At 38.1% G+C, this 18,274-nt stretch overlaps 1 protein-coding gene across 1 annotated transcript; it reads right to left on the reverse strand.

Moving 5' to 3' along the window:
• Positions 1-14,589: 14,589 nt before the first annotated feature.
• On the reverse strand, positions 14,590-17,207 carry LOC104246781 (dynamin-related protein 4C-like). The gene is made up of 2 exons (XM_009802666.2): positions 17,139-17,207; positions 14,590-16,599 (listed from the first exon to the last, which is right to left on the reverse strand). Exon 2 carries the CDS (start codon positions 16,253-16,255, stop codon positions 14,801-14,803), a length of 1,455 nt encoding a protein of 484 aa, XP_009800968.1. The 5' UTR covers positions 16,256-16,599; positions 17,139-17,207; the 3' UTR covers positions 14,590-14,800.
• Positions 17,208-18,274: the final 1,067 nt, after the last annotated feature.

Below are 18,274 nucleotides of genomic sequence, written 5' to 3' on the forward strand. Positions count from 1 at the left end.
ATAATGATAAATCAGACAAGAAAAAAATATACTAGAGAAGCGTACTATATTAATATGGTTTGGTCAAATAACCTACATATGATTTACTAATAGTATAAAAGAAAAAAAAACTTATGAGAGAATAAATTCTTTCCAAAAACAAAACCTACGTAGCGACTACATTGTGAATTCTATTGTTGTGTATGAAGGAGGGGGCCTCAATTTATAGAGGTCCGCAATTTTTTTCTACAATAAAGAGAATCTGTCAAATATGGAAGAGATATATATATATATTTTCCTTCGAGGAAAAGTACAATCAACTATGGTAAATATTTCTCATTCCATCAAGAATTCAAATATGGAAAGAAAATCAGGACAAAATCCTAACAATTCTCCGCTATTTACTATGGTTAAAAGTATGTACGATTTAAAAGTTAGAGCCTCGTGTGTTGAAAGTGAGCACGGGTTAAAAGTGAAGCCCCACGTTAAAAGTGAGTAGGGTTAAAAGTAGGAACTCATGCATTAAAAGTAAGCATGAGTTGAAAATTGAAGCCCATAAACATGTGTTAAAATAATTTATTTCTTAAAGATGCAGCATCATGATTGTTGAAAATATATGGTTGAAAATTTATTGTCACATGTAGTGTTCTTGATAGTCATTTTTGGTTGATAAAAATCTTCATTATTGTCAAATTAGTTATTGCTTGATCTGAACCCGCCTTAAACCTATTTTCAACCTCATTGAACCATTAGCTCTGATATTACTTGTTGGGATCGAAAATAACAAAGCATCATACGGAAGCTAATAAAGCAAAGTAGCAAATCTTGGTGACGATAAATCAGACAAGAAGGAAAATATACTAAAGAAGCATACTATATTAATATGGTTTCAGCAAGTGACTTAGACATGATTTACTAATATAAAAGAAAAAACTTATGAGATAATAATTTTTCCCTAAACAAAACTCTCGTAATGATTACTGTCATGGGCGGCTTTCCAGCCGTGCCCCATGACCCCTCGGGCGCGCCCCGTGGCATCCTAGCAAGCCTTCCAATGCCTAGCGCCACGGACGACCCCGTGGTCTTGGCCGCGCCAAGTGACAAGCGCGCATGTGCCTCTGTCTCCCCACCGATATCCCTCGCCAGCGCCCAACCGCAGGCAGATGCCAACAGCGCCGCGCGCGCAGACAACGCCGCGCGCACAGACCCTGATGCCAAAGACTATGCTGCTGACAACGGACCTGTTTCTGCCGGATAGCAAACTAAGTCTTTTTCATTGTAAATATAGAGTAGTTTTATTCCATGTACTTCCATTATGTTTCTCTAGCTTAATCAAGTCTAGTCTTTTAGCTTTGGATTATTTTTTTAAGCATTATTAGGGGGATCAAGCAATCAAACTTTCTAGCAAGCAAACAATTCTCTGTACTGGTGTCTCTCCCCCTCGACACCGCGTTGCCTTTCTGTAATAGCTTTCATTAATGCAATCAAGCTTTCTTTCATTCTCAATTCTCATTCCTGTTCTCTCAATTGCTCTTGACATTGGTTTTCCCGTACGGCACTGACAATCTAGTCTAGCGTACGGAGGGGACCTCAGTTGGCGGACAACAACTGCACTGACATCAGTTGCTTAGCCTTACGTCGCCCTTCCAAGGAATCTCAGGAAGGCGCCGCGTAACAGTTGGTATCAGAGCCTAGGCTCGACATCGGACGAGGGAACGCATTGCCATTACCACCATTTCTGACCATGGTGAATCATGGGGACCGCATTGCGGCCCTTGAACAGACGGTTGACGGATTACTGCCCATCATGGATACGGTGCCTGAACTAAGAACCAGCCTAGGGCAAAGGTTGGACGACCTGGACCGCAGGGTGCTCCAGGCCGAAGTTGACATAGAAAACATCAGTCGTGACTCCGAGGGAGACCGGCAAACGGTAGCCACAGAGGCAACTAAAATTTTTGGCAAATTCAAGGGACTCCAACAAGAGCGCGCCGAGGATTTAGCTTACAGGGCACAAGAGGCAGACAGGGTGACTGCCATGCAACAAACTATTGACGACTTGACAGACAAGCTCAATGTTGTCAATGCTGCTTTACAGGGCCTGCTGCGAGGCAGTGGAAACCAGATCGGGGGCGCTGCAAACCCCACTTTCATGACACAAAAATTGAAAATTCCTGAGCCAAAGCCATACAGTGTAGCTAAGAATGCCAAGGAAGTGGAGAAATTCATCTTTGATGTCGAACAATATTTCGATGTTGTTGGGGGCCTAGAAGAAGCTAAGAAGGTAGCAACTGCTGCCATGTATCTTCAGGGTGATGCTAAACTCTGGTGGCGGGTGAAATACGAAGCCATCAAGGCCGGTGAAGATGCTCTCGAAACATGGGCAGAACTGAAGGCAGCCATCCGCCTACAATTCTTCCCCGAAAATGTTGAATACAATTCAAGGAGAAAGCTACGGGAGCTCCGTCAGACCAAATCTGTGCGGGACTACGTGCGGGAATTCTCCGCGCTCATGCTAAGCATACGCGACATGGGGGACAAAGACAAGCTCTTCACTTTCCTAGAAGGGCTGAAACCTTATGCCCGTATGGAGCTACAAAGGCAACGGGTAGATACCCTGCCCAAGGCGATCCAAGCAGCTGAATGCCTTGGGGACTATCAAATGGAAGCCCGGAAGGATAGGCCTCAGCCGCCTGCCCGAGCGGGATTCAAAAGGGGCCAGTCTAGCAATGGTGGCCCTAGAAGAAGTGGGGGAGATCGGGGCTCAACCAAACCTAAGTCTCCCTCCACAGGCAACAACAGTGTTGTGTCTAACAACAATGATCGGGGGAGGAAGCCTCCTTCAGGATGTCGTCATTGCGGCGGACCACATTGGAACAATGAGTGCCCACAGGCACAGATGAACGCCCATCAGACTTTCGATGATGGGACGGATGACGACTCAGACGACGCAGATCAGACTGAACCAGTAGGTGCCTTCAATGCAATTGTTGGCTCCATTTCTGAGGCATTAGCAGAGACTAGTGCTGGTATCCGTAAGAAGAAGGACCCATGTCCAGTCACCAAGAAAGGGAAAAAGAAGGCGGATGATGAGACTCCTCTTAAGCACGAGAGGACCTTAATGTTCGTTGAGATGAAGGTGAATGGCAAGCCCATTCGGGCCATGGTAGACACGGGTGCTACCCACAACTACTTAGCCTCGACTCAGGTGGAGCGCCTTGGTCTAGTCGTAGGGAAAGGTAGAGGCCGTGTCAAGGCTATCAACTCACCTCCCCAGCCAGTGGGTGGAATAGCCAAAGAAGTACCGATGAAGCTTGGCCCTTACGAAGGAAAATTCAACTTGCGCGTGGTGATCATAGATGACTTCGAGTTGATAGTTGGATTGGAATTCCTGAGGCAAACCAACACCATGCCTGTACCGTATGCTGACATGTTACTGATGATGGGAGCAAACGGGGCCAAGCCCTGCGTTATCCCGTGCATGCCCATGAAGATGGCCGTTGAAAACATCTCGGCCTTGCAGTTGAAGAAGGGGGTCAAAAGAAACGAACCTACGTTCCTGGCAACCCTCTGCATCGAAGATGTAGAATGCTCCTCGGGTCCCATTCCTGAACCCGTGAAGGAGCTACTACTAGAGTTTGAAGATGTCATGCCACAAGACATGCCAAAGCGACTACCGCCTAGGCGCACTGTGGATCATGAAATTGAGCTGGTGCCGGGCGCGAAGCCACCTGCCCGGGCGCCTTACAGAATGTCACAACCCGAACTCACCGAGCTTCGGAGACAATTGACGGAAATGCTAGACACAGGGATTATCGTGCCCTCCAAATCCCCATACGGGTCCCCTGTGCTATTCCAAAAGAAACATGATGGTAGTCTACGACTCTGTGTGGACTATCGGGCTCTAAACAAAATTACTGTGAAGAACAAGTACCCTATTCCGTTAATGGCAGACTTGTTCGATAGACTGGGTGGCGCGACGATGTTCACCAAAATAGACCTGAAGACAGGTTATTGGCAAGTTCGGATTGCAGAGGGTGATGAGCACAAGACGACCTGTGTGACAAGATATGGGTCGTACGATTTCCTAGTTATGCCATTCGGCTTGACTAACGCCCCAGCTACATTTTGCACTTTGATGAACCAAGTCTTCCGGGAGTACATTGATGAATTCGTGGTGGTCTACTTGGATGACATTGTGGTATATAGCCAAACATTGGAGGAACACCTGATGCACTTGCGGAAGGTCCTAGCTCGATTGCGGGAGCATGAACTATATGCGAAGCTATCTAAGTGCTCCTTTGCTCAAAAGCAAATTGACTTCCTCGGACATGTCATTGGGGAAGGGCGGATCAAGATGGACCAGCAGAAGATTCAGGCAATCACAGATTGGCCGCCACCTAAGGATATCCACGCCTTGAGGGCGTTCCTTGGTCTATGCAATTTCTATCGGCGATTCGTGAAAAACTACTCCCTCATTGCAGTACCATTGACAGAACTCCTCAAGAAGATCACGCCTTGGGAATGGGGACCCAAGCGAGCGGAGGCCTTTAACGCATTGAAAGCGGCTATGTCTAGTAGCCCCGTCTTGGCCCTTCCTGATCTGGCCAAGCCATTCGAAGTACAAACAGATGCATCTGACTATGCCCTCGGTGGCGTCTTGCTACAAGAAGGGCATCCTGTGGCGTACGAGAGCCGGAAGCTAAAAGATGCAGAGCGGCGCTATGCCGCCCATGAGAAAGAATTATTGGCTGTCGTCCACTGCTTGCGCCTCTGGAGGCACTATCTGCTGGGAACCCCGTTCGTGGTCAAGACAGACAACACAGCTGTTAGCCATTTCATGACCCAGCCGAAGTTGAATGGTCGACAGGCCAGGTGGCAGGAACTCCTAGCTGAATTCCACTTCAACCTGGAATACCGAAGTGGGAAGACCAATCATGTTGCTGATGCGCTCAGTCGGAGAGCTGATCTAGCATCAGTGTGCTTACTCGCCACCCTAAGGGGGAGCGAGGTAGCCACCTCCATCAAGGACCAGATACAAGATCTACTCATCAGAGATCCTGCTTCACAGTATTTGGTTGATTTGGTAGGACAAGGCAAGACTCGCCAGTTCTACATGGAAGATGGTTTTCTGAAAGTGAAAGGGAACCGACTTTATGTTCCTAAATGAGGAGATCTACGAAGGAGTCTTCTGACGGAATGTCATGATACTATGTGGGCCGGCCATCCCGGTGAAGAACGCACCATGGCGTTACTTCGCCGTGCATATTATTGTCCTCAAATGGCCGATGACGTTGCTTAGTATGTGAAGACTTGTCTAGTATGCCAGAAGGACAAGTCAGACCGCTTAACACAGGCGGGACTCTTGGAACCACTAGCTGTCTCAAAGAGACCTTGGGAAAGTGTTTCCCTGGATTTCATCACCGGATTGCCCAAGGTCGGAGATCTAACAACTATCTTGGTTGTGGTAGATCGGTTTTCCAAATATGCTACCTTTATTGCTGCCCCACAATATATATCAGCAGAAGATACAGCTCGACTCTTCTTCTCTCATGTCGTCAAATATTGGGGCCTACCCAAAGATATTGTTAGTGATCGTGACTCACGCTTCACTAGCAACTTTTGGACCCAACTCTTTAAGTGTCTTGGGTCGAAGCTGAATCACAGCTCAAGTTTTCATCCGCAATCTGATGGCCAGACGGAGCGGTTCAATGGTATGTTGGAGGAATATTTGCGTCATTTTGTAACCGGATCGCAGAAGAATTGGGTGAAGCTTCTGGATGCTGCTCAACTGTGTTTCAATTCACAAAAGAGCTCTAGTACAAACAAAAGCGCTTTTGAAATTGTTACCGGACAGCAACCGCTACTCCCACACACAGTCAATGCACCAAATATGTCTAAATCTCCTCGAGCTGCTAGCTTCTCTAAAGAGTGGAAGCAAAATTTGGAGATAGTGCGGAGCTATCTTGTCAAGGCTCAAAAGCGGATGAAGAGGCATGCTGATCAGAATCGTCGCTTTGTTGAATACCAAGTAGGAGACAAAGTGATGGTCAAAATTCCAAAGCGTTACTTATTTGCGGGGGTCCATGACCCTCGCCTATTGCAAAAATACATTGGACCCTTGTCCATTGAAAGGCGCATTGGGAAAGTTGCATACCGGGTGGATACCCCAGCTTGGTGGAAAATTCATCCTGTCTTCCATGTCAGCCTCCTGAAACCTTTTCGGGAAGACACGGAGGATCCTTCAAGGAGCCAGCTCACAATACCCAGTATTCGAGGGCCCAATTCAACCGGGAAAAGGCGTGTTGAAGCTATCCTTGATGATAGAGTAATTCATGCCTCAAGGAAAGATCACCAAGAGTTCTTGGTGAAATGGCAGGGCTGTGATGCAGAGGAGAACACCTGGGAGAGGGGAACAAACCTCAAAGCCTACAAGAGCCTAATTGAATATTATCTTGCAAGTAAGGCATCGAGGACGTCGCCAACTCAGGTGGGGGAGAATGTCATGGGCGGCTTTCCAGCCGTGCCCCATAACCCCTTGGGCGCGCCCCGTGGCGTCCTAGCAAGCCTTCCAATGCCTAGCGCCAAGTGACAAGCGCGCATATGCCTCTGTCGCCCCACCGATATCCCTCGCCAGCGCCCAACCGCAGGCAGATGCCAACAGCGCCGCGCGCGCAGACAACGCCGCGTGCGCAGACCCTGATGCCAAAGACTATGCTGCTGACAACGGACCTGTTTCTGCCTGATAGCAAACTAAGTCTTTTTCATTGTAAATATAAAGTAGTTTTATTCCATGTACTTCCATTATATTTCTCTAGCTTAATCAAGTCTAGTCTTGTAGCTTTGGATTATTTTTTTTAAGCATTATTAGGGGGATCAAGCAATCAAACTTTCTAGCAAGCAAACAATTCTCTGTACTGGTGTCTCTCCCCTCGACACCGCGTTGCCTTTCTATAATAGCTTTTATTAATGCAATCAAGCTTTCTTTCATTCTCAATTCTCATTCATGTTCTCTCAATTGCTCTTGACATTGGTTTTCTCGTATGGCACTGACAATCTAGTCTAGCGTACGGAGGGGACCTCAGTTGGCGGACAACAACTGCACTGACATCAGTTGCTTAGCCTTACGTCGCCCTTCCAAGGAATCTCAGAAAGGCGCCGTGTAACATTACTTATGGATTCTACTGTTATGTATGAAGGAAAGATCCTTAATTTATAGAGGTCTACAAACTTTTCCTACAAAAAAGAGATTTTTCAAATATGGAAGAGATATATTTTTTTCCTTTTAGGAAAAATACAATCAATTATGGAAAATATTTTTCCTTCCTTCAAGAATCCAATTATGGAAAGAAAATCCGAACAAATCCTAACAGGGAAAACTATTCCCTGTCAAAAGGATTTATGAACAAAACAGTCACTAACCAAGCTTCTTAATGGTGATTGACTATGGGGAGTTTCCAGGAAATCCTGAGATGAAAGTTGCTGCTAAGATATCAGTTTATTTCAACGCTACTATGATAGTCTACAACTCAAGCAAGCTCATGAAAACCAACAAGATTTATTAATGGAAGAAATTAATGATATGCAAAATGATGAAAAGACCGATCTATTGAACTTTTTTCTGCATAAAAGAATCAAGAAAACATCAGATTATCCCAGAGAGTTATTATTGAGATCGAAATAATATGGTACATGCGAAAGCTAACAAAGAGAATTCCTCAGACAATAAAGAGAACCAAAGTAAATTTTAATATGGTTGGTCAATTGACCTGCATATGATAAAACTAATATAAACAAAAAAAACTATCGAGAGAAAAAACTCCCTCCTAAATAAAACTCTTTAGTGACTATATTGTGGAAGTTGTGTTCGTATTATGAGAAGCAAATATCAATTTATAGAAGTACAAAACTTCTCCTAAAAAAATAGATAAGGCATATGAAAGAGATTTAATCCTTTTAGGAGTCTTTTTCACTTCCTTCAAGAAAGAGAGTCCTAATAGAATATAAATTCTGGGCAAAATCCAAATAAATCTCCCATTAGCTTAAATTTTCTTGATAAAATTTGATTTTCTTCTTCACATAATCTTCATCACTGTTGCTTGACATGATTATTGGTATTGGTTGAAAGAAGCCCAAAAATAAGTTAACAAGAGCCCATGCAATAGACTAAATATAGGTTAAAACTGACATAAATGAAAGAAGCTCATGTATTAAAAAAACATGAGTTAAAACTTGCATTGCAGCCCATGTGTTATAATAGACATTGGTTAAAACTAGCATTAGTTAAAAGTGGCCAAAATATGGTTAAAATGAGTTTTTATTTCTATAAAGATGCAGTAGTAGGGGTTTTGAATATTTCTTGATTGTAAAATTATCTCTACATGTAGCATCATGTTCAAACTTTTTTTTGGGATAAATCTTCATTATCGTCAAATTGTTTGTTGCTTGATCTGCACCCACCTTCAACCTGTCTTCAACTTTGCTTTAACCATTCGCTCTGATACCACTTGATATGATCGAAATAACATAGTGCATGTGAAAGCTAATAAAGAGAATTTTGATGACAATAAATCAAACAACAAAGAGAACTACACTCAAAAGCATAAAACTTTAATATGATTAGTCAATTGACCTACATATGATAAAATTAACATAACGTAAAATAAACTATTGTGAGAAAAATCTTTCCCTAAACAAAATTCTTTAATGACTACATTGTGGAAGTTATGTTTTTGTTGTGAGAAGAAAGTATCAATTTATATAAGTACAAAACTTCTCCTCCAAGAAAAGGGTAAGACATAGGAAAGAGATATATTTTTTTTTAGGAATCTTTTTCTTTTTCTTCAAAAAAAGAGAGTCCTAATAGAATATAAATTCAGAGCAAAATCCTTCCCTTTGGCTTGAATTTTTTTGACAAAACTTGAATTTTTTCTTCTTCACATAATCTTCATCACTGGTGTTTGACATGATTAAAATATGTATAGGTTGAAAAACCTTAGTATTGGTTGAAAGAATCCTAAAAATAGGTTAATAGAAGCCCATGTAATAAGATTAAACATAGATTAAAATTGATATGGTTAAAAGAAGTTCATGTATTAAAGAGAAGCATGGGTTAAAACTTGCATTGTAGCCCATGTTAGGGCTGTGCACGAATCGGATCAGATCAGATTTATCACATTTCAGATTCGGATTCTAAAAAATGCAATCCGAATCCGATCCGAATTATATCGGACCGGATCGGATTTTAAAGTTTGGATCGGATCGAATTTAGGATCGTATTATTATATCTCAAAGTTACAAACTAATATGTATATTTTCTTTGTAAAAGAGGCAATACATTAAGAAAATTCATGTTTATTTCAATTATGAGAGTACTATGGTGCCAATATAGCTAAATCTAGCAATTGTAAAGGTAATAACTTGGAGGAAGATGTAAAGGAAGTATTGACTATTAGAAATTAAAGTGCACTATTTATATATTGCCTCATAATTTTGGATTTAGGATCGGATCGGATTAAAATATACCAATCCGAATCTGATCCAAAATTCAAAATTTTAATAAACACAATCCAAAATCCGATCCAATCCGAAATTCAAAATTCAAAATTAAATGGATCGGTTCTGATTTCAGATATCCGATCCGAATAAGCAGCCCTAGCCCATGTGTTATAATAGATATTGGTTAAAAGTGGCCAAAATATGGGTTAAAAGGAGTTTTTATTTTTGTAAAGATGCAGTAACAGAGGTTTTGAATACTTATAATTGTAAATTTATATCCACATGTTGCATCATATTCAAAAAAGTTTTTTTTGGATAAATCTTCATTATCGTCAAATTGATTGTTTCTTGATCTGAACTCACCTTGAATTTATCTTCAACCTTGCTTCAACCATTGACTCTGAACTATTGACTCTGATACCACTTGTTGGGCTCGAAATAATATGATGCATGCGGGAGCTAACAAAGAGAATTTTGATGATACTAAAAAAGCATAAAACTTTAATAAGGTTGGTCAATTGACCTACATATTATAAAATTAATATAAAAGAAAAAAACTATCAAAAGAAAAATCTCTCCCTAAACAAACTCTTTGGTGTTTATATTGTGGAAGTTGTATTCTTGTTGTGAGAAGAAAATATCAATTTATAGAAGTAAAAACCTCTCTTCCAAGAAAAGGAAAAGGCATATGGAAGAGATTTAATCATTTTAGGAGTATTTTTCCCATCCTTCAAGGAAGAGAGTCCTAATAGAATATAAATTCAGTAAAAAATTCTAATAGTTACCCGATCTACTGTGTAAATATATGTCAATGCTGGGTTTAAATGCATTGGGTAGGCATTATGCAGCTTGCCCTCAAGCTCTGCGTGACCCTAAAGAAATCGTAAGAGAATTGATTGTCAAAGAAGGGTGAATTGACTAATTGGCCATAAAAAAATTTGGAGATGGAAATATTGACTTTTAACACCATTAATCCAAAATGTGAGCAAATAGTATCTCAATTATCTGCCAAGGAGAAGCTGTTGATGGAGGAGCTCTCAAAAGGCACCCACAAGATAATGCTTAAAGGAATAGCTCATGAGGTCACCATTGATCATTTAATACCTTAACAGTGACATTGATCAGAAGGCCTTCCACGTTTACATGGATATTGACATTTATTGGAACGTGGTTTCATTAAGATTGGCTGATTTTATAATGGTCGATATCACATCAACCATCTACAAGTTGGTTGATGACATTGATTGGCTAGAATATATGATATCTGTAGGGGTCTAATAAGGGAAAATCAGCATATCATAGTGTATGTACCTTCTTCAAAACGTACGATATTTGAAGAGCATCTACAGGCCCTTAAGGAGAAGTTGACAATAATATAATATGCAACTTTATTTTAGAACGGTATTGGGTATTAAGTGATGAAAGGTGTCTATTTTTTTGTTGGTATTTTGTGGTTGATATTCTTTTAGTTTGCTCTTTTTATTTTCGGGCTTGATGTAATTCTACTTCCGCAAGAAGTTCATTGGGATGCAGTAGCTTGACTGTTAGTCTTTTTTATGTTTAGGTGTCATTACTTAATTTTTAATGTATTTTTTGAGTTTGGATGATCTCTTCGTTTTAATATATCTTATGAGTTTCATTGTCTAATTTATGATGAAAGTTTATGCATGAGCATTATATTTAGTTGTAAATCTTTTTTCTCTTTTATCATTTTATCAAAGAATATCTAATAGTTTTGTCATAGTAGTTTTATGTGAATTTTTTCTTACAACTAGATAAGAGTTTCATTTTTTATTTTAAAAAAATATTATATTATATCTGATAACAGATGAGTTTAGTTAAATGATTTAAATCTGATGAAAAATGTGCATCCTTTTTTTTTTTTTTCTCTTCTTTATGTACCTTTTGAATTAACTAGACTACGGCTCTAGTCCAACCCAAGAACCACTGAGCAAATGAGACAGTTGTCTCAGATATTGTGACAAGAAATATCCGCCCCATACAAAATTACCACTATCACCTCTCTCCCCTCCCCCCAAAAAAAAATTTATTGGAGAGGCACTGTGCAAGTTGCCCTCAAATTCTGAGCCCTAAAGAAGCCGTGAGACATTTGGTTGAATCAGACTTAGGATAAGACTGATTTCTTGAACTTTTTCTTGCAAAAAAGTTCACGGAAATATAAGATCATCTAAGGGAGTTACCTGGTCTACTGTGGAGTTATATTTCAAAGCTGGTTTTTAATGTATTGGAGAGGCACTGTGCAACTTGCCTTCAAATTCTGAGCCCTAAAGAAGCCGTGAGACATTTGGTTGAATCAGAGAAGGATGCATTGGCTGATTGGCCACAGAAATATTTGGAGATGGAAAGATTGATTTTCAACACCATCAGTCCAAAATATGAGGTATTGGTTTGTCAATCATCTACCCTGGAGAAGCAGCTGATGGAGGAGCTCTCGAAAGGTGCCCACACGATGATGCTTAACAATATAAGCCTGGAGTTGGTCAACATTGATCATTTATCAAATTATAACAGTGATATTATTCAGAAAGCCTTCCAAGTTTACATAAAAGCTGGTATTTATTGGGATATTGTTTCATTGAGATTGGCTGATTTTATGATGGTCTATATGGCATCAACTATCTAGAAGTTGGTTGATAAGATTGAAGGGGATGTATTTATTCATATGTGTCGTGGTCTAATGGGGTATGATAAGCATTTCATTCTGCCTGTTCTATCTCCAAAACGAGTGATGCTTGAAGAGCGTCTAGAAGCCCTTAAGAAGCAGTTCGCGGCCATCATGGAAGTTTAATTTGTTTTTGAACGTGATCGAGCATTAACTGATGCATGAAAGGTGTCTGTTTTTTTATTTGTTTTTATTTTGTGGTTTATGTTCTTAGTTAGTTTTTTTTTTAAAATTTTCGGATTTTGATGTAATTATGCTACTGCAAAAAGTCCGTTGGAATGCAGTAGCTCGGTTGTTAATCTTTTCATGTTTAGGTGTGTCATCATCACTTGGTTTTTAAATATTTTGTGAGTTTAGATAATCTCTTAGTTTTAATATATTTTATTTTATGAGTTTCACTGTCTTGTTGCTTCTGAGAAAACAGCCAATAAATACATTCCCTTAAATCATGGACCCATAATCACGTACCTCAAGCATTAATTTTCTTTAAAAAGGAATTAAGTTACACTATAAAAAGACTTGTACTTATTTATTATTCACATTTATATTATCTGTTCGTTCTCATTTACAAAAAAAAAAAAGCCAAAAAGAAAAAACGAAAGTATGAGACTAAAAAATCTGGAATATAATGTATAACAATATACATATAGAAGCCTGGAATATAATCTCATAATTGTGATAAGATATCATGTATAAATTATAATAAACTATGTATAAATTACAATAGATAACTTATATATGATATAAACCATGTATAAATTACACTAGATAACTTATATATGATATAAACCATGTATAAATTACACTGGATAATATACCAAGTAAAAATCACGTATATATTTATATTGTAGTTTATCATGAATTTTTCAACCATTGTATATATTGATTGCGTATTACTATAAATAATAATGGATAATAAATATATATATATATAATTATGTATACATGTGTATATATACGATATAATGATGAAATTTAATAGTGTATAAATTATAATAAAATTCTAATATGATAATATACACAACATAATAATGGTATTTAATAGTGTATAAATCACAATACTATTTCTTTTGGAAAAAGATGGCATAGATCAGCGAAATAGAGGAAAAACTCTTTGAGATTTTTTGGTTTAGGGAAAGAGAGATGGAAACGGTACGCCAAGATTGTCTAGTGGTGGAGATGATAACGGTTTCCTTAATTATTGGTTATTTACATCAAGACTGTTTAGTGAAAATAGTATTCTTAATGCTGGTCTTAAATGGGATTCTCACTGTAGCGGCATTTAAGGAATTGCCGATAATGCTATATCTGTAATAAAATTTGCCATCTTTGCAATAAATGAGTAGTACTACTAGTTATGAGAATAGTTTTCATAAAGAGATCATCCGTGTAAAAAACTCTTGTTTTGGTACGCATCAAGCCCGTCCTTAAATTGGGCTGCCATTGCTGAGTTAGGGCTATACTTACTTTTAAAGTTTTACTTTCAATGTCAAATTAATATTTATTTTAAATGTGGTGTCAACTTCTTTTATATATACAGATTCTTTTTCAACAATAAAGGTATTCACACACACTTATATAAGAACTTCTTTTTGTATGCGAAAAGATGACACCATCTTCTTCTTTAAAAGGTGTATCTAATACAACACTGTAAAAATATATTATTAATAGATGACAATGAGATTCAAACTCAAAACATAGTCAATAGTATTACTACTATGTTACATCGTACAAGACATGTCATCTAAGAGTTTAAATTTTTAAGTCGGGCAATAAATTCAAATAGACAAACTCTAGTCAAAGGAGAAAAATGCTAGAAGTAGAACAAATTAGTCCCAATCCGGAGATGGATTCTAATTAAGCTAAGCCGTATTGTGCAAAATGAGATAAATTGAGGGACCATATAAATTGAATTTGTTCGTGGGGAAAAATAGGATAGGCTTATTTCACCTGACTATGGCATATAAACAACCTGTTAATTGGTCCTGCTTATCATTTTTTAAAGGTTCACTCCATTTATATTCAAACCCTAAATTTCTTCCTTAAATTATTGGAAAAGATCACTTTTAGCCTGCGTGATGTTATTTATATTAATATCCGTTAGCTGAAAAGTGTATAAAATTTGTCTATTTTTCGTGTATATATATAATTATAATTTTCGGCTATTATTTTGAGAATAGATATACAACGTCATTTATACTAAGTTATTTTCGGAGAATTTCATCTATGGGCTTGGGAGTCAACTTGGACTTTTCTTTCCTGCAGAAATTGGGCTTATTCGGAATTTATATTCAGGAAATTCAAATTTATCACAGTCGTGTGGAAATATGTTTGCAGGATTAATTAACTAGAACATTGTTAATAGAGAGACATACACCAGGAGACGAAAGAATATATAAATGGAGATTTCTGTGAAGAAAAATCTCCCGTTCTAATAGTAGCACCCAATAGATATAAAGTTTCACTAGTAATCTTTCTTCCAATCTTGACCACCTCATCTTTCGACGACTCGAGCAATTTTACACTCTCTTCAAGCCTTTGCCGTTTCGGGTGCTTCTTCAATCTCATTACTTGTCGTTAGGTAATTAGCAATATACTCTTCCATCTCATTGTTAATAACCATTTTTCCAACAGCAGATATCATATGCAACGCCATAAAATTAAATCCACCTGCCTCGTCCAAAATATCTTCCAGTGTGCAGTCATCTTCATCTTCAATTCAAAAGCTAGTCGCGCTACATCTAAGTGATTTCTCATATGTTCAACATCAACTTCTCCAATTCCTTCGATGTTTATTATCGAGTGATTCTTGTTCATAATATCCATAAATGTTGTTTCTTGAGCTAGGAGTCTATTGCAACTATCTACATAACATGGATTAATGCAAGTGTAACCTATAGCCAACTTTTCCATCCCAATGATTTCTCGTACCCAATTAGCCGATTCATCATTCTTTTGGGCAATAAGGTTTTGCACAGCTCTTCCAGTGGAATCTTGAAGTTGCGGGTGACTATCAAAATGATGCATCAAAACATCGATGATAACTCTTTCTATGCAGTTCCACATTTTGCCCACAAACTCTTCTGCCATTTTAGAAATCCCATCGACCTTTTCGTGCAGAAAACTGAGGAAATCAATTGAAAGTCCATTCACCATTCTGTCCTTTATATACATGATCTCTTCCATCAAGAAGTCTTCTTTCTTTTCAAGATTCTTTGAATGTAACTGAGCAGAATACTGGTCAAGCATTGTCTGCAATGACTTCTTATACATAGTACAATCCTCGTTGTGGTCATCGAACTTATTCCCTCCTGGAAGAATTGTCTGCAATGACTTCTTAGCTGAAGTCACAAATTGCATGACTACTCTTAGTGCTTCAGCGACTGTGCTGAAGCACTGACTTGGTAACTTTTTGAGTTCTGTGACATTCGCATTAAGCCTATCCTTGATTTTCCTTTGGATATCTGTTGAAGTAATCTTTACTTGAATTATCATCAATTTACGAGCTAAAACTGGAATACTAACCATAGACTTGTTAATCTTGGATAGAAATTCATTCGTTTCAAAAAGCGTAGCCTCTATAATCTCGGATTCTTTAAAAGACTCCAAGTCAATGTTATTCCTGACACAGACATAATTAAGTCCCATCGCAGTAACTTTATCAAGTACTAGCTCATTAAGGAACTTATGAGGAGCATTATCAGCGTTGGTCACAACTACTAGAGTTCTTTCACATTTCTTGTCGACTTTCTTAGATATATTCATTGACTCAAATTTTTTAGGCAATGAATCAGTACTGGCTGATAATACATTCAAGATAATCCTGTCCTCGGGGGTTATATAATTCAAAATCATCTGGTGTATTCGCTCATATATCTCTTTATTAGCTTCGTCTAAGGTAGGAATCCCTGGCAAATCCACAATTGTAAGATTAGGAAAACCTTTCTTTTTCAGGAGCAGTGTCAAAGGGTTGTTAGATATTCCATTTGTTGTGCCAGCAATTGTGTTTGTCGCCCGACTTATTTCTAAGGCTACATGCCACTCATCATCATCATCATCATCATCGGTTCTACTTCTGTGTCCTCGTTTTCCCATCAAACTCGAGGGAAACTTCAAGTTTACGACTATGATGATTTTGAAGCTTAATAAGGACAGGAAGTCGAGTGCAGAAGTGTCCTTTTAACGTAATTTTTATTCCGATAAGGGATGCAATAAGGCTAGATTTACCTGAACATCTGTCACCAACTAGAACAATTGTAGGAACTGGAGGGGGTTGGATACATTGTTGCATCACGTTTAAGCTTCGCCGCAGCTTATCCGCGCAATCAAAGAGCGGGGGCAGGATTGTTTCATCGTTATATGATGACACAATGGGTGGCAAATAATCATCTTCTTGTTGTGAATTGCTTTTATTTTCACTAATGTCCATTGCTTGTTCTCTGTTCAACAATAAACATATGCATGAAATCAAACCCATTATTAGCGGAGTCAGGAATTTATACAAGGACATTCCAATAAAAGATAGAATGTTACGTTTAGGATTTAAACCCATGAATTAAAACAATTTATGAGCACTTTTTGCCACATTATTAGACTTTTTTTCGTATATCAAAAGGATTCAACATTTATATAAAAGAATTCGTTTTTATCCTATTATAATTTTTTAACAAACGAAGGTGATTCAATTGAACATTCTTTTCTCGACTTAGCTCCGATTTTGAGTGGTGTAACCAGGAATTCTAACAAGGGAATTCAAAATCGAACCTACGAACAAGAGTAACTTTTAAATCATCTTTCCTTATGCTAAGGACATTCAACAATGCATATATACGCTAAAAATTTCATCCATTTTCCTAAAAAAAAAACCTTACATTTGATTACTTCTCAAGTAACAAAAAATTCTTTATCTATGGTAAATATAATTAAATAAAAAAGGGTTATAATACCAAAGAAGCCGAATTTAATTAATGTTCTTTACCTCAAAACTGTAACGCGGATGTCTGGAACCACACACCCTAGCCTTCTGGCTTTTTAATTTCAACCTTTTTCAGAAGATGTTTTCGTCTTTATATGACTCATAAAAACTCTATAATTCCTCATGGTTTTGATTTACAATTTTTTTTTCCGTTTTTTTCTTGTAGTCTTGTTGGCCTATTCAAGCGACGAGATTGTTATTTTAGATTTATCTTTAGACACACAAGTTTTAACCGGTCGTTGTTATTTATTGTAAGTTGTAACAAGTATCTTGTGACAGACGGTGCCATTTTATATATATATAGAGAGAGCAAGTAGATTTGCCCATGATTTTGCCTTATTATCAAGATTACAAAAACCAATTTTTTTGTTGGAGAATTATTAATAAATATTTTTTGGGTAAATATTTTTATACGGAAGTGTATATAAGTTAAACACGTTAATTTACTAGTCTAAATCATTTTTATGTACTGTCTTAAACAAATCATTTCTCTTAGTACCCTTTACTTTTTTTTTTTTTATTACTTAATCAAATAATTAAGGGAAACCAAACTTAGGATGGAAACAGATTTCATTCCGAGAAAACAGCCTATAATGCTTGGCAAGACCGAAACAACGGCTTAAGCATTGTGTTTTTGTATAAAAACGTTTTGGGCCCGTTTTACCCATAAAGCCTGGCTGCCATTACTCAACAATGTGAAAATAGCACGGGCTAGCTAGTTTCGGACTGGTCATTTAAAAATAGTTAATATTTGTCAAGTCATTAAAAATAGTCATTATTTTGCTGCAACAGAGATCGATCCAGCATAATATACTGGAGTTCGGTGCACCTGTGTATGAACTTCCAGCATATTATGCTAGATCGATATACTTTGCTGGCTCCAGTATAATATACTGGAGTTCCAGCAAAGTATACTGGAATTCCAGTATATTATGTTGGAGTATTTTCCGAATTTTGAATAGTGTTTTCGTTCAGATTTATCTTTACATGAAAAGTGGCTAAATTTCGATGACTTTTAAAATTGTGGTTATTTTTGAATGACCACTTGTAAATCTGGCTATTTTTGAATTTCTCCCCTCAACAGTTTCAGACTCAATGCTATGGGCCAGGGTATACAAAGGGTGAAATTCAAAAGTAGT

This window comes from Nicotiana sylvestris, chromosome 6 (genome assembly GCF_000393655.2).
Source record: "Nicotiana sylvestris chromosome 6, ASM39365v2, whole genome shotgun sequence".
Taxonomy (NCBI): domain Eukaryota; kingdom Viridiplantae; phylum Streptophyta; class Magnoliopsida; order Solanales; family Solanaceae; genus Nicotiana; species Nicotiana sylvestris.

Excerpts from the sequence above, each read along its gene's own strand:
- LOC104246781 (XM_009802666.2), bottom strand. The coding sequence starts at position 16,255 with ATGGGAAAACGAGGACACAGAAGTAGAACCGATGATGATGATGATGAT.